A 23,432-nucleotide genomic window follows, 5' to 3' on the forward strand; every position below is an offset into this window, starting at 1 on the left:
AAAAAAAAGAGCAAAGACAAAATAAAAATAAATGTCAGAGCTGGCAAGATGGCTCAGTGGGTAAGAGCACTGACTGCTCTTCCAAAGGTAATGAGATGCACCTCTTCTGGTGCATCTGAAAGCAGCTACAGTGTACTTATTTATAATAACAAATAAATCTTTGGGCCAGAGTGAGCAGGGACAGAGTGAGTGGGATTGACTGGAGTGATTAGAAGTCCTAAAATTCAATTCCCAACAACCACATGAAGGCTCACAACCATTTGTACACCTACAGTGTACTCATATACATAAAATAAATAAACAAATCTTTAAGGGCTGGACAGATGGTTCAGCAGTTAAGAGCACTGATAGGTCTTCCAAAGGTCCTGAGTTCAAATCCCAGCTACCACCCGTAATGAGATCTGATGCCCTCTTCTGGTATGTCTAAAGACAGCAATGGTGTACTTATAATAATAAATAAATCTTTTTAAAAAAATTGTTGGAGCTAGAAATGCTGGCCTACACTTGGGTGTGTAAGCCAGCACTTGGGTGTTGGAAAGCAAATCAGGAGTTCAAGGCTTGTTCTATACAGCAAGTTCTAGGCTAATCTGGCTAGATAAGACCTTAACTCAAAATTTTAACAGATGAGTTTTCTCTATTTACTGTTTCCAAACATCTAAGCTTCCCGCCTTTCTTTCCCTCTAGTACTCAGAGGCAGGCATGAGCCATGTAAGAAGGAGCTCTGAAGCTAAGAGTTAAACACCAGGTCTGGGAGGCTTGAGAAGACAAGACACTTAAAGGATAGGAAATGTATGCGCTGACTCTGAGTATGAAAAGATACGGCGGCTGCGGAGTGCCTTGTCTGTGGAGCACTTGCCTTCTACTTCCAAGGCCCTGCTGCTAACACTGGGAAAGGACGAGAAAGCTAAAAACAAAGCATGAGAGCAGGCAAGGGTGGCCATCTGGTTACCTTCTCCGTGATGCCATTGAACTTGGCCAGGATGTTGAAGAGTGGCACCTGGGGGATGATGAGCTGCTCCTTCTCATCCTTATAGAGCGGGGCAGTGGGAAGGTCAAGCGTCAGGTACATGAATGTGGACTCCACCATCGTCTCTTGGTACTCGTCATTATGGAGCAGCTGCTCTTTCTCTTCCGCTGGCTGGAAATGAATGAGAAGATGAAGGAGGAAAGGAGCATTAGCATGGAGCTAACCCACAGAGGACATTGCATCCTGTGTGGGAGAGTGAGCATGGAGCTAACCCACAGAGGATACTGTATCCTGTGTGGAAGATGTACTCACATCTTCTTTAGTCCAGAGCCCAGCAGCTATATTCAGAACCAGCCCATGACAATGTTCATTCAAAAACTGATAATTTAAAAAAAAAAAAAAAAAGCCAGGCGGTGGTGGCGCACGCCTTTAATCCCAGCACTTGGGAGGCAGAGGCAGGTGGATTTCTGAGTTCGAGGCCAGCCTGGTCTACAGAGTGAGTTCTAGGACAGCCAGGGCTATACAGAGAAACCCTGTCTCAAAAAAGCCAGGCAAAGTCAGGCAGATTTCTGAGTTCAAGGCCTGCCTGGTCTACAGAGTGAGTTCCAAGACAGCCAGGGATACATGGAAAAACCCAGTCTTGAAAAAAAAAAAAACAAAAACAAACAAACAAACAAGCAAACTGATGGCATGTGTGTGGTCATGAAACTAGAAAGGGAGGAGGGTAATTGAGCATGTGTCAAGAAGCAAAAAGAGGAACTATTTGTGAGAAACCTGGCAGGAAGAGGGCAATGGGACTGGGGATTCATTAGAACCAAGTATAGTGATGTGTATTTAGAAATGACACCATCAAACCCATCACTTTATAGATCAACTTTTAAAGAAAAAGTTGCTATCCACCTTCTGAGAGGTTTTCTTTCTATTCCAGACTGTTTTAAAAGTTCTCGGATTACACAAGGTGCCCGGCTGAGCCTTCTGGAAACATACCAGAAGCGTTCCATGGTCAGACCACATTAGCCAGCAGACGACCAGCCACAAACTCTGAGATTACAGAACACTACCACAAGAAGGCCGGAACTGTGAGTGTTTTGCGGAGCTTCACTGGGGAATACTTCCTGTGCTTTCCCAAGCTCCTGAGGTAGCACACATCAAGCTAAACCTCTGCTCTAGACACTCACCAGATCAGGATGAGGAAGCTTTTTGGTGAAAATTCTCATCGATCCCTGGAAAACATCATTCACAATAGCTGTACAAATAAAAAGAAAAATACAAAGTCTGTGAGGCCAGAGAGCATGTCAAGAACACGTTCCCAACTTCTAAATTTCTGGTATAAATAAGAATCTCCTAGTGTAAGACTCAAGCTTTATCTAAGCACAGAAGCTTCACTGTGTAACAGCTATCATCATGGTAATTGTATAATTATCTAAGTAATTACATTATACTTCTTTCACAGGACACTCTTTGACCACTGGGCTGAGTCATAAAAAACAGAAAATGTGCATTTGAAATGAATGAGTGACTTACACAGCTTAAAGGACACACATGTCTGTGGAGGGAAGGATGGCAGGAGGAAGGGAGACAGACAGACAGAAGGAGAGTGGGAGAGAGCTTGAGTGCTGAAGCGCTGGCCCAGCAGTTTATTTAGATCACTTGTTGCTCTTACAGAGATTCCTAGCACCCACATGGTGGCTCACAATCACCCATAACTCTAGTTCCAAGGTCTCCAATGCCATCTTTCGACCTCTGAGAACACCAGGCACACATATGAAACATAGCAAAAAGCAGGCAAAATATTCATACACATAAAAGATTTAATATTTTTTTAAAACTATCAAAACTGATAGAATTGATAGTCAAAACTGGGCATAGAACTGGGTATGGTGGCTCACACTTGTAATTCCAGCACTTGGGAGGTAGAAGCAGGAAGATCAAGAGTTCAAAGGCAACTTTAGTCACATGAGACCCTGCCTCAAAACAAAAAACAAACTAAACTACAAAAAAATAGGCAGAGGGAAATAGTTTGATTAATATAGAGCTTTCCATCAAGCATGAAGGTTTGAGTTTGCTCCCCAGCACTCAAGGGTTAGAAAGCTGGGTAAGGCAGTCCTCACCTCTAATACCAGTCCTGAACCTCTCCAGTACACACACACACACACACACACACACACACACACACACACATAAACATACATGCACATTTACTAACAAAGTGGAAAGCAGTTCAACCAAGAAATTCTCACAATCACACAACGCCTAAAACCCACACTGGACATGAGAGAAATGACTAACACAACACAGTAAACAAAAACCCAAAGCTTGCCAGGCACTCAGAATTCCAGTGAGACACAAGTTAGAGAGCTGAGGGAATGAGCATGGCTGAGTTTACCTCATGGATAGGACAAACCATTCTAGAGCAAAGTACTACCTGCACTCCATCAGCAGCAAAGCCAACAGGACACAGGACAGGAGAGCTGGTGGACAAGCCTGTTCTCAAGCAGTGCAAACAGGAAGATCAGGAGGCTGAGGCACCCCGGGCAACATGCCAAGACCCCATCTCAAAACAAATAATGCATGCATGCATGCACGCACGCACACGCACGTGCACACACGCACACGCACGTGCGCACACACACACACAAAACCAATCAATCAATTTAATAAAAAAGAAGAAAACTAAACTGCATTATGTCTCCAGAACAACTCACCTAGATCTGAAGTCTATAAGCTATAAGCTACAACTGGCATTAAAAATAAACATTGAATGACCACTAAACCAAGAGAGGCTGAGGGTCAGAGGGACTTTTAGTGTGAGACTCTAGGAGGCCAGCCTTTTGCCTCCAAGTGCAGAGTCGGGGTCTAACATTCAGCTCAGTCCTTCACTAGCTCTAGCACTGACAGGAACATAAGGGTCTAGAACATAATGCCCCAAGTCTCCATTTTAAAATGGGTCAAGATTTCTAGGGCATAATTATATCCATTTCTCAACTGTAAAAAAAAAAAAATGTTTTGACCAATGGGTGGTGGTACTTGTTTTCAATCCAAACTTGGGAGCCAGAGGTAGGTGATCTGTGTGAGTTCAAGGCCAGCCTGGTATTCAGAGCCAGTTCCAGGACTACACAGAAACAGTTTCCTGTCTCAAAAAACAAACAAACAAAACAAAACAACCAAAAACAAGGAAGGACCTGGGACTGGAAAGATGGCTCAGCAAGAGCACTGGCTGCTCTTTTAGAGGTCATGAGTTCAATTCCCAGCCATTTCATGATGACTCACAACCATGGGATTCTGGCATGCAGGTGTACATGCAGATAGAGCCCTCATACCACCACTATAACAACAACAACAACAACAAATGAGCTTTCCTGGGGCTTGCGACAACCCTGCTCTCTAAGGGCTCTTGTACTACACACATGCGGAGTACATAAACTCATGCAAGCACACCAAGTAAATAAAACTGTAATCTGAGCAAGTGAGGGACTTTAATTGATAGCCAAAACTATTAGTGGAACAGAGTGCTATTTCAATAAACGTATACAGAGTGCAATGAGGACCAGTTGAGGTTTATTGGCATATCCATCTCTGAACATAAATCATTACCTTGTGCTCAAAACATATTAGCTACACTGAATTGTACAGTCAGTGGCTGTCAACACTGTTACTCTACCACGTCAAAGAACACTGAGAGCTCCTCTTCCTGCTAACTCCTTTATCTGAGTCCATCTAGCCTCGGGCCTCTGGTAACCAGGATTCTACTCTCAGCTGCTGGAAGATCACTTCTGGAGTGATAACACATAGTCATGACTTCTGTCTGTCTTACTTAACATAATATCTACCAGGCATCTCTGCTTACAATACCACTGGGGCCAGGCATGCTGGTGCATATTTGTAATCTTAGTATTTGGGAGGCTAGGTCAGGGGGATCATAAATTCGAAGCCAGTCTAGGCTAAGTAGCAAGACTGTAATTCAAAGATTGAAAAAAAGAAAAAGATAAAACAACAACATAACAAACTAGGAAAAATAGGCTGAGAATATAACTATATTCTAACAAAATACAAAGCAAAGTCTATTCAGGCCTAGTGCAGCCTAAGCACACACCTGGGAGGTGGAAGCAGAAGGATCAGGAGTTCAAAGTCATTTGAGCATGAAGGAACTAAGACAGGAGGAACCTGAGTTCCAGGATAGCTTGGGCTGGGGCAAAATTGTGTCTCAAAATGAGGAAGGTAGTATACTACATGCTAACCCTCACCTACTCCCCCACCCCAAAATTAAGAATAAAAAGAACAAGCTGGCAATGGTGGTGCACACCTTCAGTCCCAGAACTCAGGAGGCAGAAGCAGGCAGATCCTGAGGCCAGCCTAGTCTACAGAGCGAGTTCCAGGACAGCCAAGGCCATATAGTAAAAACCTGTCTCAGGAAAAAAAAAAAAAAAAAGAAGAAGAAGAAAGAAAGAAAAGAAAAAAAATAGGGCTCATTTGACAAGCATCATGGCTTACTCTTTTTCTTCTTCTTGGTGCCTCCCAGAGCTGAGTGTAGAGCATTCAGAAACCAAGACAGGAAGTCAACTCCATCCCCTGGGAAAAAAGGAAGAGAGGAACATGCTGAAGCTCAGAGGCAGGAAAGGAACCCAGCATGCATTGGCTAGCCTCCTCATCCTCTCCAGCCACTAGTCACAGCCCACATACTCTGCATCCTCCTCTACCTGACCACAAACACCAACACCCCTCAAGGTCGAGCTCACTCTTCAGTCTTCTCTTTCTCTCAAGGTACTTTGGTGACCCTGTCACTGTCCCAGAATGTATATCATCACCCTGTGACAGCAATGAATGAAGACCTTGTAACATCCCCTTCTCCAGAGTAGCTCTGACTTCCTCCCTTCCCTATCTTACAAAGACTCTTGTGTTTCAGGAATGTGACTTCTGGTACTAGTATTAAAAAGGCATCTCCATACACTGTGGAACAAAGGATTCTGGGAACAAGCAACATTCCTGGCCCATAAGAGTGACTAAGAAGAGAATGACGGCCTACCTCCAAGTATTTCTGGGATAACGCTACTTTCTCCCCAAATGTCTGTCTCCATTTACTTCCTCTCTGCTTATCTAGTTAAAATCCAAAAGACTGTTCAGTCTTCTTTAACTTCATCTACCTGATTCCAAAGGCCTGACAACTTGACAAAATTACTTTCCTCCTCTCCCCAACTATTTAATTATAATGACCACAGCAAAAATTCCTCCATAAGCACCACATACATCTAAGCAACTGGCAATACCCAGGTCTCAGACACTGGAGAAAATTGTGCTTCACTGACAGCACAAACTGTGCTATGACACTAGAAGAAACTAGGTAAGTGCAAGTTTATTCTTAGGGTTAAGATTGTTCTGCAATTCTCTAACCAGTTAAGCTTTAACTCTGCAAAGCTGTCAAAAGCTAAAGGGAAGGCTGATAGATACAACCTGCCATGGCACACAAAATAAATTTCTCTACAAAAATACCATATCTTGTTGCAGCCTTGACATAAAAATGAAAGAGAGCCCATTGCTTGTACAGAGGACCTGAGTTCAGTTCCCAGCATCCACAGGGGACTGCTCATCACTGCCTGTGACCCTAGCTACACAGGATTCAACATCCTCTTCTAGAATCCATGGACACCTGCACAAATATGCACATACCCACCACCCATACACATATTTAAAAATAAAACAAATCTTAAAAAATCAAAACAAGCTCAGAGTTGGTCCAGAAACAAAATGACTTATGAATCTAGATGTTGGAATCTGATGGCTCTAGCACACGAGGTAGTTGTCCCCTATTCAAGTGTAAGGTGTTAGTGGCCTTGTTGCAAACTGTGAAACACTATGCATAAATGGCTTAGTAACTTCTGTTCATTTGGGAATAAATCATGGGGTTCTGATCAATATACACTGTCCATTCCCAAGTGACTCTTTCTTGCTGTTAACCTAAAATCCTAAACCCCAAGAGTCTCAGCTCTGTACCTACTTGGCCTATCATCGCCTACTACTCCTTTCCTTAAATACCTGAGACTCTGAAAGCCATTACTAGACAAGCACGGTGGCACACACCTTCATTTCCAGCATGAAGGATAGAGACCGGTGGCTCAGTGAGCTCCAGGACAGCCAGGGCTGCAGTGAGATGCTATCTTTTAAAAAAAAAAAAAAAAGAAGAAGGAAGGAAGGAAAAGGAGGAGGAGGAAGAAGAATGGAAGGAAGGAAAGAAGGAAAGAAAGGAGGGAAGAAGAAAGGAGGGAGGAAGGAAGGAAGGAAGGAAGGAAGGAAGGAAGAAAAAAGATATGGAGTAGAGATGGTTGGAGAGATGGCTCAGCACTTTAAGGCACTTGCTGCTCTTTCAGGGGGACCCAGGTTTGTTTCCTAGTATCCACATGGCAGCTAACAACTGTCTATAATCCCAGTTTGTGGGGAATCTGACACCCTCTTCTGGCCTCCTCAGGTACCAGGCATCCATATGGTACACAGATTTACATATACAGGCAAAACACTTACACACATAAAATAATAACTTTTTTTAAAAAGCAAGCCACTGAACTTTCCCTCTATTTAAGTAATTTTTCAGAATAATGGAGTTTTTGTTTTTGGGTTGGGGGGAAAGACCTCATGTAGCTAAAGGTGACCTTCAACTCCTGTGTCCACCTCCAAGGTGCTGGGACTATGCACATGTGCTACCATGCCCAGCTCAAAATAATGTTTCTCAAACATAGGTCTGACATCATACTTCTGTGTCAACTGATTCTCAACCTTGTTAAGATATAATCCAATCTTTTTACAAAGACACATAAATTGAAAAATCCTACTTCCCAGCTAGCACCTTGGCTCTCCATTGACCCTGAATCCAAGATATGACAACTTACTTTCTGTGTCAGACACTTTTGAGCATGCCGAACTATACACTGGCACCTCCATGTCTGCCTGCTCATTACCAACCTACGTCCTCCTCTTCTACCTAACCCTCAGGACTCTTCCCAGATGCTCCCAGGAGGTGGGGACTCTGCTTTCTCTTATCCTAGCAGTTAACACACTCTGACCACCTCCTATACAATAACCTTCCCCATTTAGCCAGGGAGCTCCTACAAGAAAATGATCACATTCCTTATCACCACAGCTCTAACACTCAGCAAGAAAAGAAAACTGTAGGGTGACCCAGCACTGGGGAGACAGAGTCAAGCAGAGTTTGAGTTTGAGGCCAGCCTGGTCCACACAGTGAGCTCCAGGACAGCAGGGCTCCAGAGTGAGTCACTGTCTCAAACACAAAAGGATGAACAAATGGATGTGATGTGGTACTGCGTAAGACCCTTCACTCAGTAGCAGTCAGAACCGAACTGAGATGAGAGTGAGCCAGCAGCTCCCTGAGCATCCAGTGGGGAATACATCAAGGGAGCAGCACAGGTGGCAGCTGCTCACTAACAACAGGCTCTTGTCCAGGTTTTCCCATAAGCAATACCATTATTTTGCCAAATGAAACAGTTTGTATTCACTCAGCTGCAATCTCTTTGGTTTCTCTGCACAGGACCCACTGATCGGAAAAGAATGAAGAGCCTAACCCACTATCTATAGAATAGTCCCTTCGGTTCCTATCAGGATTCATTGCAAAGTGGAAATGAATGTGTTCATCAGTCTTGATACTCTGTCCTCAAGTCAGAGAGGAGGGTGACTTGTTTCTCACCTTGTTTGGTAATTTGGAAAGTCTTCTTGCTGCAAAGTACAACAGCCTGAAGCATCTCATGAGGTGAGACATGTGCCTTGAAGTTTCGGGGGTTCCAGAGCTTTCTCATCAGCTCTCCAAAACGCTGGACCAACAAGAACATGATATCCCCTGGAGGACGCTTGATGTTCTTGTAATTGTCTTCCTCCAGGAAGTAGTTCCGAAGAGGAGGAACGTTAGATAGAGCCTGGAAATCAAGCACTCTAGTTAACACAAAGCCCCTTGCAGGACCCCTTGGGACCAAGCTGTTCCAGCTAGCATTCAGACAAAGCCTGGGACAGGCTTAGGGTGGCCTTAAAAAGTCCAAAAGAAATTGACCCTCTGAAAATGCTGCTAGAGCTCAGTAAAATTCCCATCACACAAGTCACACAAAATAAAGGCTGACAAACACTTAGTGAACATGTACACCAGGAAGGATTTTAAAAGAAAAGCAGAGTAACTCTGGGATCCCAGAACTTAGAGGCTAAGACAGGAGAACTAACATAAGTGTGAAGCCAGGCTGGACAATGTAGTGAATACAGGCCAGCCTGGGACACAGAGCAAGGCCCTAGTTTAAAAACAAAAACAAGACCACAGAACCAACCAAATGAACAAAAAAGCAGACAGTCATAAAAAGTACTTTTAAAAAATGTGCTCAGGGCTGCATCCTGCTCTTGCAGAGGACCTCCAGGATCCACGTCAGGCAGCTCAGAACTGCCTGTAACTCCAGCTCCAGGGGACTCCACAGGTACCTGCACTCACACATGTACATGCCCATATAGTACATACATACACAGAAAGGAAAGAAGAAAGGAGGAAGGGAAGGAGGGGAAAAGGGAGAGAAAAAAATGCAACCAGTGTGTTTAATTTTGGCATTGCCTAGTAACACCTGGAAACTTCAAGAGCCATAGCCTAGAGGCTGAAAAAAAATCCCTCAGCATGTGGTAGCCACCCCTTGACCAGACAGAGAGGAGCGCTCTGCTGGCTGCAGAGCAAATGCTCAAGCAGCATCCTCAGCCAGACCTTCTGCCTGCACTCTCCAAGGAAGCAGCAGCCCTTGGTAGCCTTCACGCTGCTTCAGTCTTTCCTCCCAGTGTTCTTCCTTAAGCTTACCTGCAGCACAGCATTTGCATAGTCGTTGGCTTTTATGTTGTTCAGTCCCACGATCCCTGGCAGGTAAGTGGTACCATCATATGCACGGGACAATTTGGCTTGCTTGTCCAAGTTTGCAATTTGCTGCTTTGTGAAAGTAGGCTTCAACACATACTGCCGAGCAAAAGAAAACTCTAAGTTGTTGTAAGAAAACTCTAAGATATGACCAGAATAGCAATTTCTACCAAAAATAAAAATGTCCTGGTCATGAATGCCCCACTTCACTCCCTAAGGCCCCAGCCTTAGGGATGAAGAGCAAGGTAACAGAGTAAGTCCTCCAATCTACAAACTTTAATGTCTAATTCTGAATCACTGAATCGGAGGTCTGTCTTCAGCCCTACACCTTGGTCAACTCCATGACCAATGACTGTCAGAAACCACAGGATCCTAAGGACTATGATCCTGAGTTTCCAGTGAGGTGTCATATGTATCTAGCTCAAAAATGGGAGCACCTCCTTCTCTGTTGGCACTAGGATTCCAAGCCCCACCAGGACTATGTGGGCAGGAATGGGATCTGCCTGGTCACAGAATTATCATCATGAACTTACTTTCAAATCTTGAATTTATTTCACCTTTTTGCTCTCCCTCCAAATTCTTCCCTGACCTCTTGTAGGGAGGGCACTTTCCAGGGATCCTTGGGATAGCTCACAAAACAACGTACCCCTCACCAGCAACCTGAGACACATACCGTGATATCCTCCAGCGAGGAATCGATGATCTCATAGTTGTCAGGAAGGCAGTAAAACTTGAGAGTGTGCAGGTTGAGAAAGACATGGTGGCTGAACTGGACACTGTGGATGTAGGCATGAGACTTTAAGCCCCGGCCTGTGGAGACAGGGAAAAGGCTTTCAGAGAAAGGCCTAGAAAGGCACAAATCAGGTTTGTCATGGTAAAAAGCAGAAACAAAGTCCTATGCCTCCCATGAAATTAATCATCACACAAAATTCTCTCACAAAGAGAACCAGAAAGATTATTTTAGTTAGGGGAATCAGTTTCATTATAAAGCACACATATAAACCAATTTCACATGTATCAAAAACTAGGAACAGCCAAAAGTACATTATTTGATAAGTAAGTATAAAAATATATACAAACACACGGATATACCTGTCCTGAGGCCTCCCACCCATCAGTTCTCTGTCCTCTACTTCATTCTGCCCATGTTCAGTACAATCCTGTACTCATGACCTCTGTCCTGTTGCGTCTCTGTTTTTTCTACTGTTTAGTAGCACTAACATTAACCCAGAGCTTTGTGCACTCTACAAAAGCACTAGGCTACCATCCAGACTCTTTCATTTCGAGACATGGTCTTGTTAGGGTGCCCAAGCTGTCTCAAACTTCCCACCTTCCTATCTTCCCACCTAAGGTTCCTGAGAAGCAAGGATAATAGTCTGTATCACCCTTCCAACACTCTTTAAGCTACTGCTCTCCTTTAGCCCATTCAAATCCTTTTGCAGAGGAGCCATAAGATAAGAAAATAGGCCAGGCAGTGGTGGCTCACACCTTTAATCCCAGCACTTAGGAGGCAGAGGTAAGTGATCTCTGAATTGGAAACCAGCCTGGTCTACAAAGTTCAAACACAGCCAAGGATACACAGAGAAACCCTGTCTCAAGAACAAAAAAAAAAAAGTGGGAGATGAGGGGGGAGTAAAGAGATGGCTCAGTGGTTAAGAGCACTGACTGCTCTTCCAGAGGTCCTGAGTTCAACTCCCAGCAACCTCATGGTTACTTATAACCATCTGTAATGGGATTCGATGCCCTCTTCTGGTGCGTCTGAGAACAGCAACAGTGTACTCATAAATGAAATAAATAAATCTTAAAAAAAAACCAAAAAGGAATCAGGATCTGGGGTTTTGCCTGGGAAATGGAGACCTATGTGAGACGTGCTTTCAATCCACTCATGCTGAGAACCTTGGAGCCCACTAACATGGCGGCTGTTGTCTATAGCCAGAGGAGTTGCCCCTTAGGAACTGTCACTCAGATAAAGCCAGGTCCTAGCCTACACTGGCGAAAATAACCACAGGAGTCAGATTACAGCAAAGTGCTTAGTAGGGAGAGATAAGAAGCAGCACCTGCTTCAGATTTAAACAGGAACAGAAACAGCAAGAGAGGAGAGAGAACCAAGTGGGAGGGAAAGACACACAGAGACAGAAAGGCACACAGACACAGAAAGGCATACAGACACAGAAAGGCACACAGACACAGAAAGGCACACAGAGACAGAAAAGCACACAGACACAGAAAGGCACACGGAGACAGAAAGGCACACAGACACAGAAAGGCACACAGAGACAGAAAGGCACATGGAGACAGAAAGGCACACAGAGACAGAAAGGCACACAGAGACAGAAAAGCACACAGACACAGAAAGGCACACAGACACAGAAAGGCACACAGAGACAGAAAAGCACACAGACACAGAAAGGCACATAGACACAGAAAGGCACACAGAGACAGAAAAGCACACAGAGACAGAAAGGCACACAGACACAGAAAGGCACACAGAGTGTGCCTTTTTTTTGTGTGTACTCATATAAATAAAGGGGTGGGGAGAGGGAGATGGAGGGAACAAATTATAACAACACACAAAGATCCATAAGAAACCCAGCACTTCATATACTAACCTAAAACAAAAGTAAAGGCTGGGCAGGAGACACACACCTGCGATCTCAGCATTAGGGAGGTGACAGGAGGATCAAGACTTGGTCTATACACACACACACACACACACACACACACACACACACACACTTACTTGATGGCAAAAAGGTTCAATAAGGGCATTTGCCACTAAGCCTAATAACCTGAGTTTGACCCCTGGATCCAGTAGAAAAAGAACTAACTCCCACATACTGTCCCAACTTCTACATGAGCACACAAAGGCACCCACAAATATACACATACATATATAAAAACAGTAGCTGGGCAGTGGTGGCTTACTCCTTTAATCCCAACACTTGGGAGGCAGAGGCAGGTGGATTTCTGAGTTCAAGGCCAGCCTGGTCTACAGAATGAGTTCCAGGATAGCCAGGGCTACACAGAGAAACCCTGACTCGAAAAACAAAAACAAAAACAAAACCAATAAAGTTAAAATGTAGTAAATTATTAGTAACTGACTTTGGTGACAGACATGGTGGCAACACGTATAACCCCAGCACTCAGCAGACAAGGCACAGAAGAATTGATAAGCTCAAGCCAGGAAGGCCAATAGAGTGAGCTCTAGGCCAATCAGGGTTGCATACTGAGGTACTGTCTCAAAATATCAAAGGGGACAACAACTGATCTCAATATATTTTGCCACCTTTTGTACTCATTTGTAAACTCTGCTATAAACTCTAGCAGAAATCATGATGCTCTTATGGGATTTTTCTGATTGTTTCATGTGCAACCCTGACTTCACAAAAGCTCCCTACAGAAGTGAAGAATGTGGCTTCTCTTTTTCACATCGCCAGTATACTATGAATGTACTTACTATACTCCCTTGGTCTAAATGAGTTAAAATATTACAATTTCAGAAAAATATTCTTGAGCATGAAAAAATCAAAGATGACTCAAGTTCAAGGAAGGCTGGCCTATGTACGCAGACTCCATCTCAAAACAATAAAATTATAAACACAGAAAACACTAGACTTGGAAACCCAGAAGGCTGGGGATGCAGCTCAATGGTAGAGTACTTGCCTAGCATGTTTGAGAGCCTATGTTCAATGCCCAATACCAAAAGGAAGGGAGGGAGGGAGGGAAAAAGAAAAAAGAAAGAAGCTTAGAAACTCATTGTTTGGAGAGCTAGTCTTTTTTCAGATCTTTCTCCCTTCCAGATGTGCTCAACTCTGACCAATAGGAGGAAAAAGAGTAGCTTCACAAAGTTAACATGTTTACTCTTCTGGCCATTTCCTTACCTTGAAAGTACTTGCCACACACCAGGCACGCGTATGCATTGATGTGCGAGAGAGAAATGGAGCAGAGTTTCTCAAAGTCGAAGTCCAGCACACTCCTGAGAGACAGAGCACAGAACAGTGACAGGGGTGAGGCAGCACTGGCTCTATGCTCCACAATGCGGCTCCCCCAACCCCCAACACACATGTAAAAGAATGCTGTAGCAACTACACACAAACCACATACCTCTACCCAGCTCACCGCCACAGCAGGCTCAAACTGTCTGCATCAAACACAAATGCCCAGGTCACACTTTTTCCATTAGATCCAAAAAGAGGACAGATCCACATTTGGCAAAGATAAAAGCTATATCTCCACTGAACATGAACAGACATTTTCCCCTAAATGACAACTATTTTATATAGCACTGACATTATATTTGGGATTAGTAATCTACATAGATTATATGTAAATATTAACTCACACTTCATAGAAACTTGAACAGCCAGATTTCAGCATGTATCAGGGAACCTGGGTTCCGCTCACCTTGTGGATATAAAAGACAAACTTTCATAGTGGTTCACTCCTGTAACTCTAGCCCTTGGGAGACTGAGTTGGGAAGCCTGAAAGCTAAGGCCTGCCTGCTCTGGCTACATAAAAAGTTCCACATCAGACTGGACTATAGAGTAAGATGTGGAAAACATAAAGAACCTTCTATTATAGTCACATTCTTTGCAGGAAAAGCAACAAATAGGACTAAAGTAAGAGCCCACCAGCACCGGGAGAGGACTTCAAGTGTGAACACATCCTTTTAGAGACAAAAAATTCTGCCAGGCATGGTAACACAAACTTTTAATCCCAGCACTGGTGAGACAGAGGTAGGTGGATATCTATGAGTTTGAGGCCAGTCTAGTCTGCACATTGCATGCCAGCTGGATTTACACAGTGAGATCCTGGCTCAAAAATAAGTAAAAACTGTATTTATTTATTTATGGTTTATTGAGACAGTATTTCTGGGTATAGCTCTGGCTGTCCTGGAACTAGCTCTATAGACCAAGCTGGTCTTGAACTCACAGAAATCCACCTGCCTCTGCCTCCTGAGTGCTGGGATTGAAGGCATGCACCAACATGCCTGGCTATAAAATTTTATTTTTGTTTAAAAGGGGTCGGGGGGAGCTTGGGGATCTGAAAAGGAAAGATTGGGGAATTTTGCTCAGTAGTAAAGTACTTGCCCAGCAAGCACAAGATCCTAGCACACCAAGGAAGAGAAAAAGAGGAAAACCACAGGACAGAGGAGGGATGAGAGAGCAAGTAGGTGAAGTTTAAGACAACACAAAGCAGCAGTATGAGTGCTGAGCAGAAAGAGACAAAAAGGTTTTATGTCTATTGAATCCTCAAATGTGAGATCCCATAGTAAATATTAACAGTTGTACTGCTAAGAGACCATAAGTCACATGTGGTTATTGTTAACTAAGTTTAAATTTAGTTCCTGAGCTGAAGTGTAGCTCAGTGGTAAGGCATGTCCAGCATAAAAGCCCGGGATTTGATTTCCAGTACCGCAAGCAAACTAACAAATTAGTACTTCAACTGCATAAGTCATATGTCAAACCATCAAGAGCCTAGTGTAGCCTGCGCTTCCCACAGCAAACATCCCCTATCAAGAGCAATTGCTGATGGGTTTTGGTGGAACACCTATAACCCCTACACTCAGGGCTGAGGTTGGAGAGTTAAGAATTCAATATTAGCCTGGGTCATATATCAGAACCTTGTCTCAAAACAAAACAAAACAAAACAAACATCATTTTAAAGCCCAATTCTCGCTGGGCGGTGGTGGCGCACGCCTTTAATCCCAGTGCTTGGGAGGCAGAGGCAGGCAGATTTCTGAGTTCAAGGCCAGCCTGGTCGACAGAGTGAGTTCCAGGACAGCCAGAGCTATACAGAGAAACCCTGTCTCGAAAAAAAGAAAAAAAAAAAAACAAAACCAATTCTCTATTGTGGAGAGTTCTATTGGAGAGCACCATTCTAGAAGATAGGTTGAGGACAACTGAAAAAAATCAAAGAATATACAAGAAAAGGGGACTGTCTCTGCCATACAAAACCAAGCAAACAAAACTTTGGGGACTGGGAGAAATAGTTCAACCATTCAGAGCACTTGCAGACAATTAGAGTTCAGTTTGTAGCACTCACATTGGGCAGCTCACAACCACCCATAAGTTCACTTTAAAGGGAATTAGGGCCCTCTTCTGGCCTGCACAGGCACCTGCATGCACACGATGCACAAGAACTTGTACAGGGACACACATACACATAAATAACAACAAAAGTCTCTGCAACTCTTCTCTAAGAAACCCACGCCCATGCATGTATATTTTAAAACACACAACTCAGTACTGCCTTTTTTTTTAAGTCATCAAGATAATTTATAACAGTTAAATGCCTCTTAAATATACATGAGATCTTCTAAAACTAAAAGTAATATGCACTCAAACAATTTTTAAAATCTGTGTTTTTCTTGTGAGCTCTTTCCCTTAACCCATGTGCTGAAGCTGATATTAAAATATCTTCAAAGGTGTGGTGGTACATGTCTTTAATACCAGCACTCAGGAGGCAGAGGCAGGCAAATCTCTGAATTTAAGTGCAACAACCTGGTTTGGTTCTAGGACAGCCAGGGACACACACAAACACACACACACTCCACCCCATCCCCTGATGCACACACACACATCTCAAAAAACAAAACAAACAAAACAAAAACTGCGCTCTACCACTATAAAGGGACAACATGGCTGAACATGGTGAGAAGCACAATTTTCTAAGCAGACAGGCTTAAAAAGAGGAAAATCTGAATGTATTCTTCAATGTTCAGTTTAGAGAATTTTCTACTGTATTCTGCATCTCAAAATCTACTGATGGGGCTGGAGAGATGGCTCAGCGGTTAAGAGTACCAGCTGCTCTTCCAGTTGTTGAATTCCTAGTACCCACATGACAGCTCACAACTGTCTATAACTCCAGTTCCAGGGGATTTGGCACTCTCACACAGACATACATGCAGGCAAAACACCAATACGCATAAAGTAAAAGTAAATTTTTAAAAATCCACTGATTTTGTTTGTATGTATAGTATTGGTGATTAAACCTTGGGCTTATGATGTTAGGCAACCGCTCCACTACTGAGATACATCACCAAGACTTGCCTTCATCCTTTCTATACTACTGACCTATTAATGGTATCCAAGTACGGACAGTGACGGCTCCTCCGGTCTTCAGAATCCACTCGGCCATTCTTTGCTGAGAAGAAATCCATACAGGCTTTTAAATGGGAAATTTGTGCTGGGAAGTAACTCAGTGGTAGAACACTTAACTAGCACAGGCAAGACTTGCTCCAGCATCATAAACGGAGGACAGGAGGCTCTCCTCAAATCACAGGTACAAACAAACAAACAAACAAACAAACAAAAATCACCGAAATGGGAACATTTGATCACTAACATTAAGATGAGCTTTTACTTTTCATTTAATGACAACATTCAAAAAAAAAAAAAAAGGACACTAATGAAATACGTTGCTTTGTTTTTGTTTTTTCAGTTTTTCAAGACAGGGTTTCTCTGTGTAGTCCTGGCTGTCCTGGAACTCACTCTGTAGACCAGGCTGGCCTCAAACTCAGAAATCCACCTGTCTCTGCCTCCCAAGTGCTGGGATTAAAGGCGTGCGCCACGACTGCCTGGCATGAAATAAGTTGCAAACTAAGAGTAGCTCTATTATATATATAACCAATAAAAGATTAATTTATATATTACATAAAGGAATCCAGGCAAGTGAGATGGCTTAGTAAAGGTGCTTGCCACCAACCCAACTATCTGAGTTCAATCCCTGGGACATACAGGGTAGGAAGAGAGAACTGACTCCCACAAGTTGCCCAGTGACTATCACACATATATCATGTTACATGCATACACATAAATAAATACATACATACATAAATGTACTAAACATTTTTTTCCACCAGGTATGATGGTGTACACCATTAATCCTAGCCCTTGAGGGGGTAGGCTAGGTGAAATCTTTGAGTTCGAGATCTACAGAGAAAGTTCCAGGATAGCCAGGACTACTTATTAAGAGCCTGCCTAAATAAGTAAATAAGTAAATATCAAATAAACATGAAAGGCATCATAGGCATGAAAGGTATCGTGAAATATATCATAAGTATTAAAATAAGCTGAACATCCTTAAATCTACCAAACTGTGATGGTTCTGAGAGTTAATCCAAATGTGTTAACTCTAATTAAAGTTAATCCTAATGTGTTAGCTTGCCACAGCTTCATGGATGCTGACAGAAGCCACATATTCACAGACTAAAACAAAGAGTCTATTAAAGCAATAACAGTATCCAATTATGACATCTTTGCCAGATCCCAGAGTTAAGTCCCACAAACAGAAAAAGAACCAGTGCTCATAGTGGGTTACCTTATAGAAGATCCCTGCCCTTAAAGGGGATTATATCTTCTTGTGACCTTACTCCCTCCCTTTTGCTCTATGAAATAATACAATCTGTCTTCCGAGGCTGGTCATTACATCAACATCCTTTACAAGACAACAATGGAACAACCCCCATGCAAAACCCAGGAGAAGCAGAAAGAAGTGTCTCCTAACTATTCAACTAGTACAAAGTCAATACTTTAGTCAGGTGCACTGGGACTCGACTAATGAATGGTCTTATTCCAGAAATTACAACATGACTCTGACTCTTAGGAATTTTGGGGGGGAAAAAAAACTGGAGAAGGGACCATCTGTACAGACGTCAGTAGAGCACCTGACCCATGATTCGATAACGGGGAGATGTTGTGATGTATCATGACAACGTTTAAGTTTAGGATTGTCTTCAGCTGAAGGCAATCCAGTCTGGATCCAAGCCCGGTCGGGGAGGTAGTAGAAAGGAAATTAAAAAGCAGACGAAAACTGGATATCTCAGACTTCAGGAAAGTGAGGCAAGAGTGTCATCAGGAGTCTAAGGCCATCTCTGGTTACAACTTCAAGTTCCTGAGACCTGTCTTAAAAAGTAGGAGGGGAGAGAAGAAAGCAGGCGAAGGTGGAGGACGTGCCCGGCCCGGCCCCGCGCACCTCGCACCTCCCGCTCGGGCTCCGAGTCTTCATCCGCCTCGCGCTCACGCTTCACCCGCACGATCGGGAGCGCGGGCGCCGGGACCTCTAGCGCAGCCGGCTCGGCCTCCCGCTTCACGCGGACCGGGCTAGCCCGGGAGCTCGCCGCCTCGGGCTCCTTCTCCCGGTCTCGCTCCTTCTTGATGCGACCCGAACTGCCACGAGACTCGGACTCGCGCTTCCCACGGGTGGAACCGTGAGACTGCCGCTTGGACCGGCTAGACATCGCCACCGCCGGTTAGGAGCTTCCGCGCCGGCGCCGCGCACGGACGGCAAGCAGCCAATCAGAAGTCGAGCTGGCCTCAGAAGAGCAGCGCGCTACGAGTCGTCGTGAGGGACAATACAGGCTGATAAAACGTTATGAGCGCTGCTGGCCCAACATTTTCGAGCATATTGTGTCCTTATCCAACATCTCTACACAGCTTAAATAGGAACCTTTCACAGGCTACGTTCTTTGTAGGAAAAAGGAAGCTAGCATTCGACCCGAGATACCTTTAGGGCAATTTGTGCCTTGAAACGACAATACAGAGATGTCCTCTGATCAGGGACTGATCTACACAGGAAAAGGAGTCAGGATTCCCTAATTAACTCCTTTATTCAGGCTTGTACCTGGGAACTTCAACTAGTATCATATTTAAAGGGCTCTTGAAATAAGGAGTTTGCAAATACTCTGCTAAGGTGAATCTGTTTAGCTAATAAAACTTCAAATTCAGCTTTGCCACTGAGTCATGCCTTAGTCCCTGCCTATTTGAAAAGTTCCATCGAGGTATAATTGATATACAGGATAGTACGCGTTTCATGTGTCTAATTTACTAAATTGCAATGTGTGAACACTTACAGATCCATCGTCATAATCAAGAGAAGAAACTTGTCTCACCCCAGAAATGTCCTTGTGCCCATGTGGAATCTCACCCAAACCACAATAGTGACTACATTTCCTAGAGTTTTATTTTCAAGTATGAGTCGGTATTTTTACCTAGTGCACGACAATCAAACAGATGTACTTGATTTTGTCACTGCTCTAATAACAAGTGTCTTCAAACACTCCAGAAGAGGGCATCAGATCTCCTTACAGATGGTTGTGAGCTACCATGTGGTTGCTGGGAATTGAAGTCAGGACCATTTGGAAGAGTAGTCAGTGCTCTTAACCGCTGAGCCATCTCGCCAGCCCTGATTTTTACATTTTAAAATGAAGACTTGAAAAACTATACTTTCAGGCTGAGGCAAAAACAAATCCCAAAGTTTAAGGCCAACTGAACTACATAGTTAGTTCAAGACTATCCTAGGCTACAGACCAGAAGGAAAGAAAGCTATACATTATTAGACCCTCAAAAGCCTTAGTTCCTCCCATGGGCAGTTAAGCAAGTGACCTGGGCCCCAGCAGTGCAGCTCCTATGTGGCTGGGTATGGGTGGGGAAAACTTACCTACCTGAGCACTTGTTTGCCTCATTGCCTATTAGATAGATGTTTTTAGTATGTCCACTAATAAGCAAACAAAGAGAGGAGATTGGCTCAGTTGGTGAGAATTCTTACTGTCCAAGCATGAGTTCAAATCCCCATCACCCATGTAAAAAGCCTAAAGTGGGCTTATGCCTATAATCCTAGCCATTTGGGAAGTGGAGACAAAAGGACCACTAGGGCTTGGTGGCTGTCAGCTTAATTACAGGTTGAGTGAGAGGCCCTATCTCAAAGGAACAGGTAGCAAGCGGTGGTGGGGCATGCCTTTAATCCCAGCACTTGGGAGGCAGAGGCAGGCGGAGTTCGAGGCCAGCCTGGTCTACAGAGTGAGTTCCAGGACAGCCAGAGCTACACAGGGAAACCCTGTCTCGGGGAAAAAAAAAATCAAAGGAGCAGGTAGAGAATACAGACCAGAGCACCTGGTGTCCTCCTCTGCCCCCCACCACCACACACACACACACACACACACACACACACACTACAAACACAGAAATAAGGAAACTTTGGCACAGCTGGATTAAAGAGCCAACCAAGTGGCATATATAACATATTTTTCCCCTCCACACAAACCTCCCCTCCCCTTACTCTGTTTATATAACATATTTTTAAATTCTGCCATGAAGAAAGAAATTATGTCATTTGTAGGAAAATGGTGAACCTGGAGATGTTAAGCGAATTCAGTATAATTTGGAAAGATGAATCACAAATATTGCATGTTTTTCCCATATGAAGGACCTAGATTTAAGTGTGTGTGTTTGTGTCTGTGTCCGTGTGTAAGAGGGGAGAGAACTATAGGAGGCAAGGAGGTGGTCTAAAAAGAGAGAAAATGGTGCAAAGGTGATGGAGATGACAGATTATAACTTTCTCATGAGCAGAATCTAGCTTTAAAGATCGTAGCAAAGCAGATACACACAACACATACACACAAATTTGATCTCATAGTGAAGCTTATTATGCTAAAGGGCTAGAAAAAGAAAGCCAACATCTCTAGGTCAATAGAATGCATTTTCGGTATTCGTGGATGTGTCGAATTTTTAAAAATAATTTCCTGGTATTAGCTATATATCCTTCTTTCGTATAGGTGATATTACAAAGAAAGAGAACCTCCAGCTCCAACAGCCCTCCACAGACGAAGGTCCTCAAATTTCGAAAGCATCTACGCTCCGCTGCGCCCGCCCTACGCAACCGGAAAAAAGGACATCGGAGCCGGAAGTCCGGGTCCGCGGCCGGAAGTCCTGGCCCGCAGCCGGGGGTCTTAATTCCGCGGCCGTTGTGGCGGTTACAGCGGTTCTGTACCCAGGATCCGAATGGAGGCGGCACGGGATCCCGGCCCGGGGTTGTGCTGCAAGCCCGGCGGGCGTCTGGACATGAGCCACGGCTTCGTACACCATATCCGTCGGAACCAGATCGCTCGGTACCGCCCCGCCCCAGGCCCGGCCCGGCCCGATTCGGCCGGGTGACAGCGCCTGACTCCCGCTCGGCTCCCCGCAGGGACGACTACGACAAGAAGGTGAAGCAGGCGGCCAAGGAGAAGGCAAGGAGGCGCCACACGCCCGCGCCCACGCGGCCCCGCAAGCCAGACCTACAGGTGTACCTGCCGCGCCACCGAGGTGAGCAGCCGCCCGCTCGCGGCCCCGCCCCCTGGGCAAGCCCCCCTTTGCGTCAGGGCTCTTGCTCACCGGACCCTAGAGAAGCCACTGCATCAACGTCAGCGCCCCCAGTTCTCCGCTCCAGGGCCAGTGACCCCAGTTAAACCGCACTGTTATATAAGGTACCTGGGACCCGGCCAGGAATCGCTATCCACCAGTGTGGTCTATCATGCTGTGTTTTAATATTGCTGCCACCTGGAAGAGAGAAAGTGAGTGTGGCTGAGATTTAAAACAAAACAAAACAAAAAAAGGAAGAAAAAAAAAGAAAACAAGCAGACAAAAAAGACCAGTACATAAAATGAAATGAACCAAGTAAATGGTCTTTTCTCGGGTTTTCTGTGACCATGAACTCATGTTAACTAACATATGACACTAAGTTTGTAGGCTGTTATTTACAGAGGGTTTAGATACTGAGTACATTGTTGAGTCTATGGAAACCACATAGAGCTGAGAACTATTATGTCTGCTTCACTATCCAAAGAGGTGAATAAGTTGTGCAACATCTCAGAGCTAGGAAATGGCAGAGCCTAGATTTGAACTAAGGCAGAGAGCTCTGTCCATCCTTTCAGCAGCTTCCAGTGATATTTGCAGGAGACGTGCATCTTATACTTACTTGCTAACGGAATTGTGGTAGAGTGGAGAAAGAAAAGTTAAAATCCTGATTGACAGCTCCCCTAACACACACACACACACACACACACACACACACACACACACACACACACACACAAACACCGGTCTGTTGGAAGCTTGAGGCTTTCTTGGTGCCATTTTTCTGGTAGTTTGTGTGGGCAGGGGTTTTAGCAGCATCCCCCTCTTCCCTCTCATTCTGGTTTGCCCTTTCAGATGGCTCTACCCACCCAGTGAACCCAGACTGTGAGGAGTCCAGTGAAAGCAGCAGTAGTGGAAGCTCTGAGCTGGAGCCTCCTGGCCGCCAGCTCTTCTGTTTAGACTATGAGGCGGACAGTGGAGAGGTCACATCAGTTATTGTATATCAGGTACGCCTTCTGGAAGCAGCTGCAGCTTGACAGTCCTGGGCCATGATGGAAACTCCCACCAGTTCCTGAGCCGATATTAATCTCAGGGCCCGTGGGAAGTCATGACTTCCCATCAGGTACTTTGAGCACACAGAGAGAGGTTCCTAGTTGGGGGAACAGGGAACACTTGTGACCCTCAACTGAGAATCCCTGTTACAGGGGACTCCTGAGAAACAGACGCCTTGGCTGACAGTTCTAGGAGAGTGCTGTCTAGGAGCAGGGCAGCACTCTCCTGGGAGAGACCAGGCTCTGAGCTTCCTGACTCTTCCTCCACGTAGGGCGATGATCCCGGAAGGGTGAGTGAGGAAGTGTCAGCACACACACCACTGGATCCAGCCATGCGAGAGGCCCTCAGATTGCGCATCCAGGAGGAACTTGCAAAGCGCCAGAGCCGACACTGACGGGGTTGAAGGCAGGATTCACTGCACTTG

At 44.6% G+C, this 23,432-nt stretch overlaps 2 protein-coding genes across 3 annotated transcripts in view; one reads left to right on the plus strand and one right to left on the minus strand.

Annotated features, from left to right (window-relative positions):
- The window catches only part of Usp39 (ubiquitin specific peptidase 39), a 31,444-nt gene extending 9,421 nt beyond the window's left edge, over positions 1–22,023 (minus strand). The window contains exons 1-9 of one of the 2 annotated variants that reach the window (XM_031382168.1): positions 21,420–22,023; positions 16,919–16,988; positions 13,724–13,818; positions 10,516–10,652; positions 9,789–9,941; positions 8,658–8,883; positions 5,459–5,536; positions 2,146–2,213; positions 950–1,138 (exon numbers count right to left, since the gene is read on the minus strand). In XM_031382168.1, the coding sequence (XP_031238028.1) occupies positions 950–1,138; positions 2,146–2,213; positions 5,459–5,536; positions 8,658–8,883; positions 9,789–9,941; positions 10,516–10,652; positions 13,724–13,818; positions 16,919–16,988; positions 21,420–21,471 (1,068 nt within the window). In that variant the 5' untranslated portion in view covers positions 21,472–22,023. Of the gene's footprint in view, positions 1–949; positions 1,139–2,145; positions 2,214–5,458; positions 5,537–8,657; positions 8,884–9,788; positions 9,942–10,515; positions 10,653–13,723; positions 13,819–16,918; positions 16,989–18,818; positions 19,144–21,419 lie in introns of those variants that run through there. The other variant, XM_031382167.1, reaches the window with a different exon arrangement.
- On the plus strand, positions 21,520–23,426 carry CUNH2orf68 (chromosome unknown C2orf68 homolog). The gene is made up of 4 exons (XM_031382169.1): positions 21,520–21,729; positions 21,807–21,925; positions 22,811–22,962; positions 23,280–23,426. The coding sequence occupies exons 1-4, from the start codon at positions 21,623–21,625 to the stop codon at positions 23,400–23,402; spliced, it is 501 nt and encodes a 166-aa protein (XP_031238029.1). The 5' UTR covers positions 21,520–21,622; the 3' UTR covers positions 23,403–23,426.
- The last annotated feature ends 6 nt before the right edge of the window (positions 23,427–23,432 follow it).

Source organism: Mastomys coucha, unplaced genomic scaffold (assembly GCF_008632895.1).
Source record: "Mastomys coucha isolate ucsf_1 unplaced genomic scaffold, UCSF_Mcou_1 pScaffold20, whole genome shotgun sequence".
In the NCBI taxonomy this organism is placed as follows: domain Eukaryota; kingdom Metazoa; phylum Chordata; class Mammalia; order Rodentia; family Muridae; genus Mastomys; species Mastomys coucha.